Raw genomic sequence first — 13976 nt, forward strand, 5'->3', positions numbered from 1 at the left:
AAAAATGTCACTCATTGTTACCAAACCATTGCCAAACAGCTCAGAGGAACACATCACCATTTATTCTTCTGTTTTAAACCAAAACACAATCATCAGCTTCTGTCATAAGTCACCAGAAATAAAATTCACTCACCCATCCCTGTTTTCATCATCGTCTGCATTGGAGAGCAGCTGCGAGCCGGCCAGCGAGAGGTCCAGAGCCGCGAGGGGCAGATCTCTGTAGCCAAAGCTGACCAGCTGGACTGGAGGAGCCAAGCACTGGTTCTCATCCTCCACCGGCTGGGAGATGATCTCCAAGTCTGACAGACCTGTCCGCTCCACTTCCCTAGTTACAGGCCAACACCAGCGGCACGCACCGAGGAAAGGAGAAGAAGAAAGACATGCTGGACTTACAAAATGACCACATTTCTCAGACACATACACAACCTTATCAAACCAGTAATATGGATTTAAACCTAATCATTAAAATGACAAAAATGGTCATGGTTGACTCAGTAAAAAATGTGCAAGTTTTTATTTTATCATGTCTGATTATCATTTTGTAGTTTGTTAGTAAAGGCGAGGGAATAATGGCATACATCAGTTACTAAGAAAAGGAAACAGGTATGGTCAGAGCAGGAGAAAAGGTCAAAAAGCAAGTGGAAGTATAACTATGAAAAAGAAAACTTTGTGCAGCGCAGCAGCCTTACGAAGAACACATCCGTATCTACAATGATGCCCTTGAGGAGGAAACGCAGGGTCAGTAAGCTCTGCACCAAACACCCACTCAAGCACCTTCCACGATCCTCCACCATGGTGGACCACAGGAGCTGCTGGTACGATACCGGCCTCTTAACTCTGACAGTGATGGAAAAGTCTGGAAGTTTGAGCCTCTGCCCATGAACCAACTGGAGTTAAATTTACAAGCAGAAACAACTAAGAGGGGAGAGCATATACTGAAAATCAACAATCAGAACCAACACTAAACTGAGATGCACTACACTGCAGCGGTGGATGTATGGAATAAATTAGATATAGATTTGAAATTATGTAGAACTTTAACTTTATTTAAAAAAACATTGAAAAGAAGGATGATTTCCTTATATTAATTTAATGAGTGGCTTGATGTTGATTTGGGTATTTATTTAATTGGTGATTTGCTTTGATTTTTTAAGGATGAAGGTAACATGTAGACTGCACCTTTATTTTAAAAATCTTTTTTATTTTTTGAGGAATGTTTGTTATCCCTACAGAGGCAATTTGTTTTACGGGCAGTCTTTCTCTTACTTTTTGCTTTTATTTTATTAATTTAATTAATCTTTTTGAGGGTAGGCAAATAATAAGCTTTGCTTCAGCCTACCCCTTTTTCGGTCTAGATGTTATTTGTTTATTTGTATACTGGAAACTTTTTTATTATGTTTTCTTTGAACAATTGAACGTTTTCTTGTTGTCAGTTTTATTCTTGGTTTTTTATTTTATTTTTTTTTTGTGTCATGACCGAAATAAACTAAACTAAACTAAGTTACAACAAAATAACCTTGTCTACGTCAAAAGGGGAGAAACTTTTATCATGGCAAGAAACAAACCTAGAAACTACATACTAAAAGGTGAATTATTAGCATTCTTAGCAATTAGCAACGTTTAAAATAGTTAGTTCAATTTAACAGTTTCATTCGTGCTTTTCTGCATTCAAATGATGCTGAAAACCAGCATCATTCAAAGTTTTGATCATTTCAAACTGTAGTTTTTGTAATATTTCAAAGAGCCAATCTCCAATGTTAGTAAATTAATGAATAAAACCCCCAAATAATTATTTTTCCCAGCTTTAAGTCAATTAAAAATATGATTACAACAAATACATTTTTCAGTTTGGATTTCACTCTCAGCAATGTCTTATAAGTGTTTCCCACTGATGGGATCCGCAGTGACGTTCCTCAGGAGAAGGCCTCCAGCTTTCACCTCCTCCATATCAACATACCTCCACCCTCGTCCACCTAGAGTCGTAACTACGTGCATAACTAGAACGTCTAAACACATCAAAGCGGCTCAGTAGCAAGGCGGCAGAATGCAGCCCGGCGTGCCCACAAGCCCCAGTTGTGTAAAAGCTGGGCCATCTCAGCAGAGCGTGGAGGTGGAAACAAACGCTGAGTGCAGCTGCAGACTGACTGTGTGTGCCCTGTGGTGTGTATTTTTAGACCAGAGCAGATGCTGGTGTATCATGTCTGCTGTGACGTCATTGCCTCTCCCTTTGTCAGCTGAGTGGGTCCCCACTCTCCTTCAAACGTCAAAGGAAGTCGGGGGAAAAGGTGGATAGAAAGGTGGGAACCGGAGGAAGAGTGGGAGATAAATATCAGGGGTTACACAAGAAGGACAGGGGAGGGTTCAAACCGGAGAAAATAAAAGGTGAACGGAAAGAGCACAAAGGCTGATGCTGAAGATCCGAACTGGGAAGTGGATTTAGTGCGTGAAAATGAGAAGCAACTTAAATAGAAAGGAGGGAAAAATTCAGAAGAGAGGAAGGAAGACACTTGATAGGGCAACGTGGGAATGTAAAGGGAAATGTAAAGTTTTGCTCCAAAATTGCAACTGGCTGTAGAGATAAACAGAGCGCCTCAGCCATCTCCATACTGCCACGACAGACATCACAGTGTGTCCTGAAACACAACTACGAGGAGACAGAAACCTGACAAACAGAACACAAACAGGCACATTTCCCTGCACCGCGCACCTTCCTCAGTATTACTGAAATAAACAGTGATAATGTCGGCGCTAAAAGGGCTTTGAGGCAGTCTAGAGTGAGCGGAGCTGTTTGAGGGCATCCTGATGACCGTGGAAGGGTACAGGGTTTGTGCATTTGGTAGGACCCTATTATAGGTTTCATAATGGAGTCAACACCAACAACAAGGCTGATCCAATCTCTTCCTCGCCGTGGTCGCAGTATTGGGAAGCAAATAACCAGTTAAATCCACGTTCCCAGTGAAAGTACCCAGAACATGAAGCATTGTAGTTTTTCCACCTCAGTACGATGCACTAACAGGACCTCAGTGACCCATAAACATGCACTCAACACAAACTTGAGTGAACACAAAAGAAGCGTGCGAGATTTCATATGGACACCACTGTAAACACGCAGTCAGACCGTCTGCGGCTTCGCTCGCCTCCGGCAGTGTCCTGCAGAATTTCCTGAATCAAAGTTCAACAAGATCCAAAGATGTGAAAAGTGAACACAGCATCTGCCCCTTCTTCACTTTTTTAGGTCTAACTGCTCCTTCAGCCAGTTTGTGCACAAATCTGCTGCTTGTGTCCTTTAAAAGGAAAACAAATCACTCGCACATCAAAGTCTGTATTCTGTATGAGGAATACATGTAAAAAAAAAAAAAAAAAAAAAATTTGTAAAAATCTGATTACTTTGTTGAAAATATAATAAATAAACAATACATTAATAAAATAAAACCCATGTACCCAAAACTATGCCGTAAGGTGTATCAGCTTCAAAAAATATTGTTGTTTTTGAGAACACAGTGGACCCCATCACACAAAACTAAATAGGAAAATGTGTTTTCATAAAGCATCGACACAAATACTCAAACAAAAAAATAATTAAATTCTATAAATCTTTATCGTAAAAAAGGAAGGCTGGATAAATGGAACACAAAAAGCTCTTGAGTTACTAGACCACAAGTGAATGTGGTCCAGGTTGGCAGGAAAATAAAGAAGATGAATCAGCCAGAACAGTCTAAATCTGGATAAAACCGAAGGTAAATTACAAGCAACAGTCATTTACAAACTGCCAAAATATATCAAAAGATTTGCAGCCCTGGTTATTGTCTGTAACCGGAATTAACACATATTCCACAAATGCCTCAAATCTAATGACGTGATCTGAAACACAAAACACATAAAAGTAAGCCAGAGGAGCAGAGCTAAGGTTTATTGACGCAGCTTCTGAATAATCAAGCTGCATATTGCTTTGTTTTAGTCGCCACGACGGTAAACACAGTGAGATCTGTTCTTTAGGATTTGAACAATAGAAAGCAACATAAAGCCAGTGAAAAGTGGATCAAAACTTGTAACTCTTTGCAGGATACCTGCTGTATTGGTAATTTTTCCCACTTTATTATCAACAGATTAGCTCCCTGAACTTATAAGTTCAGACCAAGTCTTCTGAACTTTTCCCTCTGGCATATCAACCTCCTCCAGATAATGTCTGCAAACGATCAGAGTTGTAAGTCACGTGTAAAAAGTGCTTCACAGATCATCCATATTGAATGTAGTGATGTGTGGATCAATACTGAAATATCTATACTTCCGATACCAGATCTCTATGCTCTAAATTTGAATCTCAAATTAAAATATTGATACTTTTGATACTTCAGTCATTTGTGGTAATGTATATCATTAACAGGAATAAGGTGGAAAGTAGCTAAACTATTCAGATTTTGTCTATATGCCACGCTGCTGGTAGGAACTACTTTTTTCATTTTTATAATAGTTCTTATTTGTGTTTATTATTTTCTTATTTATTTTAAGTGTTTTGTTATTTTACTTAGGATCTTTTTTTAGTGATGGAAACACCTTTTTCAAACACTGTTTTTTCTGTTGTTGTAACAGCTCGGCTATATTATATATATATATATATATATATATATATATATATATATATATATATATATATATATATATATATATATATATATATATATATATATATATATATATATATGATATATGTGAATGAGGCACCACATCAGTATACTTATGACTTTAAAATAAATGGCTAAATAAGTGACTCTGATGTCTTGTATTCTTAATCTTTCTCTTTCTCTTTACCCCAAGGGCCTAAATGTTGAGTTTGACATGAGTGTTTTGTTATAATATGGATTTTTGTAGATCTGTTGTGGACCTTTTATGGTAGGGCTAAGGGCACTGCATTTTATGACGATTTGCCTGATGTTTATGCAGTGTCTTCACCCTTTATTGAGTAGCATGTATATATTTTCTATCTTGTATTTTCTCTATGGTTTAGTCTTTTTCTCTTTTGTCTAGCTGTTGTTTTCAGCATATGGTTCTTGTGCAATGTTTCTTTTACTTGTAATCTATTGCTTTGTAGAGAGGACTACATTTCCTGCTTCTGAACTACATCTCCCATCTTGGTGGGAGTGGAGCAGCACAGGTAATGCTGATTGCCTTGATGAACCACATAAGATTGTTCATTGAACTTATGTGCTGACTATTACCCTGATGAAGGTCTTCTGACCGAAGGCTTGGTTTATTAAAGATACTTGCATTGATCCAAGTGTGCAGATCCTCCTTTTTACATATTCTTAAGCTTTCTAAAATACACAAATCTTTTTAGATTTACCGGGCACATTAGGTGTATTTGCACAATGTATCGGTAACGAATCGGTATCACCGATACCAGCCCGAATTTTACTTAATATCGAATCAGGAAGGAAATCGATGGTATCAAACATCACTAATTGAAAGTTTAAAAAAGTTACGATTGTCAAAATCTAAAAAAAAAAAAGGGGGTGGCGCATCACTTTATTTTCTTGTATTTTTTCTTCAGTAAAGTTTGCTTTTGTAGCGTCGTGTTAACAGCTGCCACTTTCATTCCAGTTTGAAGGGAGAATTTCTTTCAGGAAAAAAAAAATATTTTTTCTTGTTTTTTTCTGAAGACACATACTGTACTCTATAAAGTCAATAAGAAAGTCACCTGAGGCTATGATGCTGTTGACCTGTGTACAGTAATGTAATTGAATGATTGAGATTGACATGAATACCATTGAGAATGATAAACTGTAGAAATGTGACCCTTGAGGTTTAAATTGAGGACCTCAACCTATAAAACCAAGATTATGAGTTTGAATGAACAAACACAGTCTTGTCCATGCCTCTGATGCTATGTTGTGTTCAGAGAAGAAAAAATTAGCTTTCCAATGCAACAAACTATAACTGATGAAGCTCTGCACACACAAAAAAAGAAACCAAAGAAAACAAACTGGCCGTGGTAATGCAGCTGATTATACTGTTGTTCTATGGAAGACATCAGTGTGGCTCTGACAAATTTCCATGGAGATGAATTATTCCTGTGCTCTTAAATTGTGAACATGCCGTGTTACCACCGTGTAGGCCTGATGGATGCTGCTTTCGCCACACTTCTCCTACAATCATCAACTTCTCTCTACCGCAGCACAGCAGCAGGTTTGGCCCTCATCCCAAACAATCAGAAGCAAACAGATAACTAGTCATGACAGACACAACCTGTCCAGAGCCCACCAGCCCAACGCCTGCAGTGATGGGCATGAGGCTCAGGCATCGTCCTCAGCCTGGCTCACAGTCAAGATACCAGTAAAAGGTGCTAACCTTAGTGTGGATTAATCAAACGTTTCTTATCTTTTTTTTTCATCAGCTTAATTGTATATGTAGATATGAAATGCAAATATTTGATGTATATCTGAAACAGATTTTTTTTAAAGTTGGTCCCAAAGTTCTTGCTGATTCTTTGCATCAAGAACCATCATTCATCAGTTATTCCTGTAACTTCAGCATCAAGGGACTCCAAAATCTAAAACTGTGCAAGAAAAAGAAGCATACACTTTGGCTAGAAGCAGCCTCAACATCTCCGCTCTTGAAATCATCTGGGATGGACCCTCACACAGTGGAAACATGTACTGTTGTCAGATGCATATTCGCAATTTTTTGGGGGGAAGCAGTGACTGGTGCTCCAGCCTAAAGACAAAAAACACCATCCAAACTGTTGTCAGCAACGTTTCCAGAGCCAGGCACTTTTATGGCATGAGGCTGAACCATTGCCTTTGGCAGAGCCATTTACACTTCTGTGATGGCAGCATTAATGCAGAAAGATACATTATATATATATGATATGATATGATTATATGACATTTAGCGCAACACATGCTGCCTTCAAGACATCTTTTCCAGAATATCCATTTCTTCTTATTCTTTTCAACAAGACTATGCAAACCAACTTTCTGCACACATTACAAAGGCATGGCCAAGGAGGAAGAGGGAACTGGTACAAGACTGTCTCGCATTTCTGAACTCTCTTCAACAAAGAATACCTGGAGAATTGTCAAATAAGGAAAAAAAGTAAAAACAACACACCTGCACTGTTGAACACATTAATAACTTTTTCTTTTCATTATAAAATACAATAAAAACATAAAACCTATATATATTCATCACTTGGTACCTTTAATACCAAAATGAATTTTAGATATTGAGATGGTTTAGCATGCAAAGCTCTACTGTCCCAAATGTTTGTGGAATGTTGAATTTTTTTTCGAAGAATACAATTGGAATATATTAGATTCATACAGTTAGCAAATAAAGAAAATAAAGAAAATACAATTATCAGGTTGTTTTTTTTCTTTTTTCTATATTGTCTGCACTTTAAAAATAAAGCGTTTGCACATTTGCTCTAATCTACAGAGGTTTATATATATATATATATATATATATATATATATATATATATATATATATATATATATATATATATATATATATATATATATATATATATATATATATATATATATATATATACATATATATATGTATATATATATATATACATATATACATATATATATATATATATATATATATATATATATATATATATATATATATATATATATATATATATATATATATATATATAAATCATTACATCATTACAGCATCATTATTATAACAGTTATGTGTATTGATGTCTTCACAATGCCAATGAACCTAAAGGACAAAGGTACCTTGTCCTTCTGAGCACCCACAAATTTAAATGCATTTTTATGGTCTTTTATACAAACACTGACCTTTGTGGATGTTCTTATCCAGCAGAAAGAGGCAATTGAAAAATTCTGAAAACATGATTTCATGGAAAGACTAACAAGACTGCAACGGCGAAAAAGCAGCCACAGGACAGAAGTGATATTCAGGGGAGCAACTTTCCCTCGGGGTGGCAGATAAAATTAAATAGTGAACTGTAGTGTTGTGGGCCAGGTAGGAAAGGTCACTATGGGACAAAACTTGCTCAAGGGATTTCAATGACCAAAACAGAAGGTCACGTAAGTAACCAGGGGCCAGTGGTGCTGAAGAAGGTTCCTCCTCAGACGAGTGGAAGTGGCCACTCGTCAGCAACGTACAAGCAGCCGGACAGAAAGAAAGAAAGAAAAATGTAACTGTAAGGATATAAAAATGCAAATGTGCCATCTTAAAAAAGAAAAACAACAACATATCCTTTGGTTCTGACGCGCTTCTCTCCTGCAAGTAGGCCAATGAATAAATGGAGATAAAGATTCAAACAAATCAAGATAGAAGTGGCCTGCACATGCTAGTGGTCAGAGAAGTCTGAGGCCATCTCTTCCCTAAAAAACTATCTTAGAAAACACTCCCGCACATAAACAATAGTAGTAATAATAATAATAACAGTCTCAATCTCTGATATCTTTTGACATCATTCAGGAAAACATTCAAATGCAATGACATGATTTGGGAACCTTCATAAATCAAAATCCCACTACAATTTCAAAGTACCATCTATTCTGTTTCATGTAACATCCAGATCATCATATTTACACTGCATGCACCCATAGGTTTAAAGATGCTGAGGTGCATGAGTTGTTAAATTGTGCATTCAGAAGCAAGTTTGCAGCGATCTGGAGTTGCAAATGCTGCCATCAATGACTATATGTGGAATTATGAAGTGAAACCCTGACCTGGAAAGCATTAATATGACGATTTGCATAATGAACATAAACATCATCACAATGAAAAATACTAATCATGAGCCATTGTTTTCACACAAATATTACATCAAGCAGGGATTTGCTGTCCACTGCTTTTCTGAACACCAGTTGAAGTTTTACAAAAGTGTTTCACTGGCAAATAGGGGAAAAAAAATGCCTTCACATCCATGTACATTTAACACACAACCACATCTTTCAAAGGCCTTGACTGACTTAAAAAAAAACAACCATTAACTCATTTAAGATGTGGTTCTCTGAGGACAATGCCTGAAAATCAAAACTACATCACAAACTTCTCCGGAAGACTGCTGTGATGAAGCAGATGTTCACTGCTCCCACCAGCTGCCGAGGAGAACTTTGGAGAAGCTGGACATCATTGCACATTAGCATTACCAACTCCATCTCATATGAAGCCAAAGCAACCGAATGCAAAGTCTTTCACAACTTACTATCCTATCAAGAGACAGTTATTGAGTGAGATTGATGGTTTAATATAATACATATTGTTGTTTTTTTAATTATGCTATTAATTTCTGTGACAAAGAGAGATGATGTTCTCTTGCTTCACTAAAGTGTATTCTCTTACTTTATTGTTGAAGTTGTGTCTGCCTTTGTTTTTGACTCATGCAGTGTGATACAGACTTGAAAAGCTGGTGTTTAACATTATTAATGTTTTAGCACATGTCACATGAACACAACTTAAGAGCGGCCTCAGGCATTTTTTTTTCAATCTCAAATACAACTTCCAAAGAAACTTGCATGTGTGTGGCTATGTGTGTGTATGTATGCATGTATGAATATATGTATATGTGTGTGTGTGTGTGTGTGTGTGTGTGTGTGTGTGTGTGTGTGTGTGTGTGTGTGTGTGTGTGTGTGTGTGTGTGTGTGTGTATGCATGTATGAATATATGTATATGTGTGTGTGTGTGTACGTGAGTGTGTGTGTGTGTGTATATATCTATGTGGCGATGTGTATGTATGTGTGTGGGTATGCGAGTGTGTGCGCGTGTGTGTGTGTGTGTGCGTGTGTGCGTGTGTGTGTGTGTGTGCGTGTGTGTGTGTGTGTGTGTGTAATAATCCTATCAAAGCTCCACCTGAAGTGTACTGTATCTATAGTGGGGGGGGGGGGAGGTAACCCCGCCACCCGCGAGACCGGAGGCCGACGAGGAAGAACCCGGAACCCGGGCCACCAGCAACCCCACAGAGGGCGAGAAGGCCAGTGAACATTAATGAAGTCTACCAAACACATTAGCTCATTAATATTATTACAGATTAATTTATGAAGAATTAGCAGACTACACAATGGACTGTTCTGGCCCTGGTGTGACCAGTCTCTTATCTGACCTTTACAGATAGAACCGGCAGAAGACACATGAGACACAGAGACCTTTGTGGGGCAGGACTGGGACAGCAGACGTTTTCTTCAGAATAGAGAGGTCCATGGACCTTTTTACATTGCGTCAGTATCAAATAATAGATTACTTTAATTTCTGCAGAAGCACAAGGGAAATTAATCTTCAAAGACTTAATGACTGAAAAGATAGATTTCTGTAATCGTATGTTCTTCCTGTATTCACCGTCTTTACAGACTGTTTGTTTCCACTGTACAAAGTACAAATATGAGAAACATAACATGCAAAAAAATGGAAGTGCATATATACAGTGTTGCTTGTTGCATCTGGATGTCAGTGCTGGATCAATGTGCAGCATCAGCCGCTATGTTAAAATTTTATTCAGTGAAGGGAAACCAGGCAATGAACCTTTAACTAACAAACGAAAAGTTGCTCCACTGTATGTATCTTCAAATACTGAGAAAAGAGAGTAACAGATGCACATTTCCCCACCTTATTTTCCCACGTGCAGTAAATAGAAGAAGACCATTAGCTATGACACACATTCACAAGACATATGGGAACACTACATTGGAGGACTAATAAGACACAATAGGAAAAAGAAATTAAGTTTCCAAAGAAAAGATAACCCTTATGGCATCAGAATACTGGGTATTTCCTCCCAAAAGGCAGAAAGGTGCTTTCTGCTCTTCTACTGTCATTTGTTAAATTAAAGAAGCAAAACTCACCAACTTTGGAGTAGTACTGCATTTAAAAAAAATGAAAAACTGTCTTAAAAGTTTTTGTGCACTGTGAACTCCATGAAGTTGGAGAGTCAGTTTGAAAATTAGACATAAACCTGTGGGTTAAAGATATTTCAACTATTTCTCTACACTCCACCCTAATGATACAGTGCCATCGTTCCTAATGTACCATTCAAATAAAATGCAAGCCATTGTCATTAGTTTTCCAGTCGGTGTCACCTTAATCACATTATGGTGTGGTATTATAGTGAGAGCAGTTGAGCTGAGCTCTGTATGGAGCAATGAGCAGAACTGGTGTTCTCAGAAAAGCCCGAATGAAGGAAGAATTTGGGGCCATTCATCTAGGTCAAGAGAATAAATGCAGCTAGTTAAGATGAGACAAATTACAGTCAAACTACGCCAGTGGAATGAATGGTTTTCGGCTGTTCTCTCTTATTCGTCCTCACACTTTAAAACACACACACACGAGATGTTCCTTCGGTAATGCATCAGCTGTTCACATATTAGAGAGCGAATACTAAAAAGGGAAAGCTGGGAGTGGAAATAGTTGATAAAAAGTGCTGACATTATTTTTATTTCTTAGGGAGTAATAAGGGAATAATAAGGGAATAAAGGTGTTCCACATCAACATTTGAGATAGTGATCGGTGTTTATGACTGCAGAATAACTGCTCTCTAGTCAGTGCCCTGTGCAGGTGTGTTTGCATAAATCTGCATCCCAGAATGTGGTTGTTCATTCAGAGAGATGAGGGTCAGCAACACCACAATGGGAGCAGTGTCTGAATGAATAAATGTCAGTATTGTACGAATGGACGCACGCAAATGTGGTAAACCGAAAAAAGGGGAGCCAGTGGATAATAGTTGAACAAATGAGAAAAATCTGAGGAAAAAGTGGAATGCTTGCCAAGAAGTAATACATAAAGAAAGAGAAAGGAATTCATAAAAATAAAAGATTTAAAAGCATTTCCTTCAGTGCACCTCTAAAATGATTTTCTTTGCTGAGGTACGCTGTATTTCTGGTATTTGATGATACATTCACCCCAGTTACACCTATGACTGCTTTGTTTATTCAGGTGTGGGAACAGAAAGAGCGTTATGGAGAAAAGGTGGGGAGATCATTTGTAAACATGATGTACGCTGTACTTACTCAGCATTGGCCATTATGCTGGGTGATGGAGAGAGGAGCAATGTAGTGATGGTGATTGTCACAAAGTCTCCCCTCACTTTCGCCTGTTTTAGTGCTGCAGTTCACCTTCCCACCTGAGAGATGCTGCTGTCATGTTGAAACTGAGGAGAACACAGCCAGGAATACTGCACATCACTTATAAAGAAGAAATCCTCACAAAAAAGGCATGAATACACTCATTTAGCAGATTATTATAAAAGCCTGAAACAAAAACATCCATACAAAAGGAGCAACCTTCGTGTAAAATTCCCTCTCTTTTATCATTAAGACTGGTTGACATAGTGGTCTTCGCTAATTAAAACTGTTTTCCCCAAATGAAGCTATTTTGTGCTTTTAAATGTGAACTACTTGCTGCTGAAAGCTTTACCTGTTTTCTGAAAAGTTTAAGTCCAATGAGGGACATTCCAAAGAAATAAGGCTTGTAAGCCAAATCATCAGAAAACTCTTTTGTATCCTGACATAAAATAAGGCTTGCAAATGTTAACTTTTAATCAGTGATGGAGCATTTTTATCTGTTTACAGCTCAAACACTTAGCACTCTGCAGTCAGACTTCCCACACTCCTACAGACACTAATAATAGCCCATTTGATAAAACTGAACTGATTTACTTGCACCTATCAGACACTGGATAACAGTTGTATATGCAACTAAGGATGGCTCCTCTATGTTCATCCATTATTCATTTTTTACAAAGCAAACGACTTACCTGTGTGAGATTTACATTGTTGACGGGTAAACTGTGCCTCCCGTTGCCCCCGTGCTGATACTAATGTCTCCCTCGGTGGAGATCAGAGCAAGTGAAGCAGCAGCAGGCTCGCAGTATGTGCAAGCTGCAGCAATCCTTAGTACTTTTGCATTGGACGAGCACCAGCGCTGCTTCCGCTGCGCTGCACGGATCTCTGTGCAAAACTGAAGAGAGGCTGCAGCTCAAACGCAAGAAGCATCGTGTCTCGACGTAATCGCATTGGGTTTTTCTAGCGGTACCCCGACGACGAGAGGACCCCGGCCCTCCTGGCCGAGACTGCTGGATGTTGGTCCAGGTCCGGATCCAGGTCCGGATCCAGGTCCGGGTCCCGCTGCCAAACCGAGGGGATCCCCGGCGCGCAGCGGGGAACCCTGAGGGGAGCTGCGAGGAGCTGTCCAGGTGCTGAAACCCGGAGCTGTCCAGGTGCTGAAACCCGGAGCTGTCCAGGTGCTGAAACGAACCCGCTCCGAGGAGGAGGCAGGCGGACACCACACGCGGCCAATTTCACCGAAACACAACCAAAACATTGACGTTTGCGTGCCCGAGACTGACAGCAGCCAACGATTCGTGTGACATTTGCATCGCTCCGGTCACGACATAGCAATCTAAAAAACGCTGGCCGTGGGAAGTACGTGTGTTTTTGCGCGTGTTTGTAGGAGTGAGGAGGAGAGCTTTGAGCAAATTTGTTCAGATCTCGATTGAGGCCAATTTTGAGAAACGGCCGATTTTGTTAGCTTTACGCCTGGTTGGTCGTTCTTCTCAGTGTCATGAGAGGGGTTTTTTTTTTTTTTTTTTTGCTGGTTTCCCAAAATAAAGATACTATGGGAATATAAACTGTCTTCACAGCAATTGGCTTAAACACGTGTCATTCACCAGGATTAGCCAGTCGATGGTTAAAGCGTACATCAATCAATTTGAAGTGTCTCTCCCCTTATTCAAATACGCCCGGACGTGGGCCGCTGAAGATGTAATTGGCTGAGGCGCAGATTTCAGGGAGTGTGTAAAAATAAAGAAAAATGGTGATTTGAATTTACTCAAGCAGGCCTGGAGTTAGAACCGAGAAAGACTGCATGGCGTTTAGAGGATTCAGAGGCGGATTCTGATGAAGATTTCTCACCAGTGGGGTTAAGGATATAAAAGTAAGAACAAGCACTTTGTTGACTGTAATTTATTGTTGAGTTTAGCAGAAAAGATATGG

General features: G+C 38.8%; 2 protein-coding genes across 3 annotated transcripts in view; both read right to left on the reverse strand.

Moving 5' to 3' along the window:
• LOC133463379 (transmembrane protein 266-like) overlaps positions 1 to 12954 on the reverse strand; it is a 56577-nt gene extending 43623 nt beyond the window's left edge. Inside the window, exons 1-3 of one of the 2 annotated variants that reach the window (XM_061744897.1) lie at positions 12740 to 12954; positions 11994 to 12133; positions 134 to 325 (exon numbers count right to left, since the gene is read on the reverse strand). In XM_061744897.1, the coding sequence (XP_061600881.1) occupies positions 134 to 325; positions 11994 to 12007 (206 nt within the window). In that variant the 5' untranslated portion in view covers positions 12008 to 12133; positions 12740 to 12954. Of the gene's footprint in view, positions 1 to 133; positions 326 to 11993; positions 12158 to 12739 lie in introns of both variants that reach the window. The other variant, XM_061744906.1, reaches the window with a different exon arrangement.
• Positions 12955 to 13937: 983 nt separating this feature from the next.
• Positions 13938 to 13976, reverse strand: part of fbxo22 (F-box protein 22) — a 9516-nt gene continuing 9477 nt past the window's right edge. The window contains exon 7 of the mRNA XM_061744920.1: positions 13938 to 13976. This exon is cut by the window's right edge and continues 1703 nt beyond it. The gene's annotated coding sequence lies outside the window, so the exon portion shown is untranslated.

This window comes from Cololabis saira, chromosome 2, assembly GCF_033807715.1.
Source record: "Cololabis saira isolate AMF1-May2022 chromosome 2, fColSai1.1, whole genome shotgun sequence".
In the NCBI taxonomy this organism is placed as follows: domain Eukaryota; kingdom Metazoa; phylum Chordata; class Actinopteri; order Beloniformes; family Belonidae; genus Cololabis; species Cololabis saira.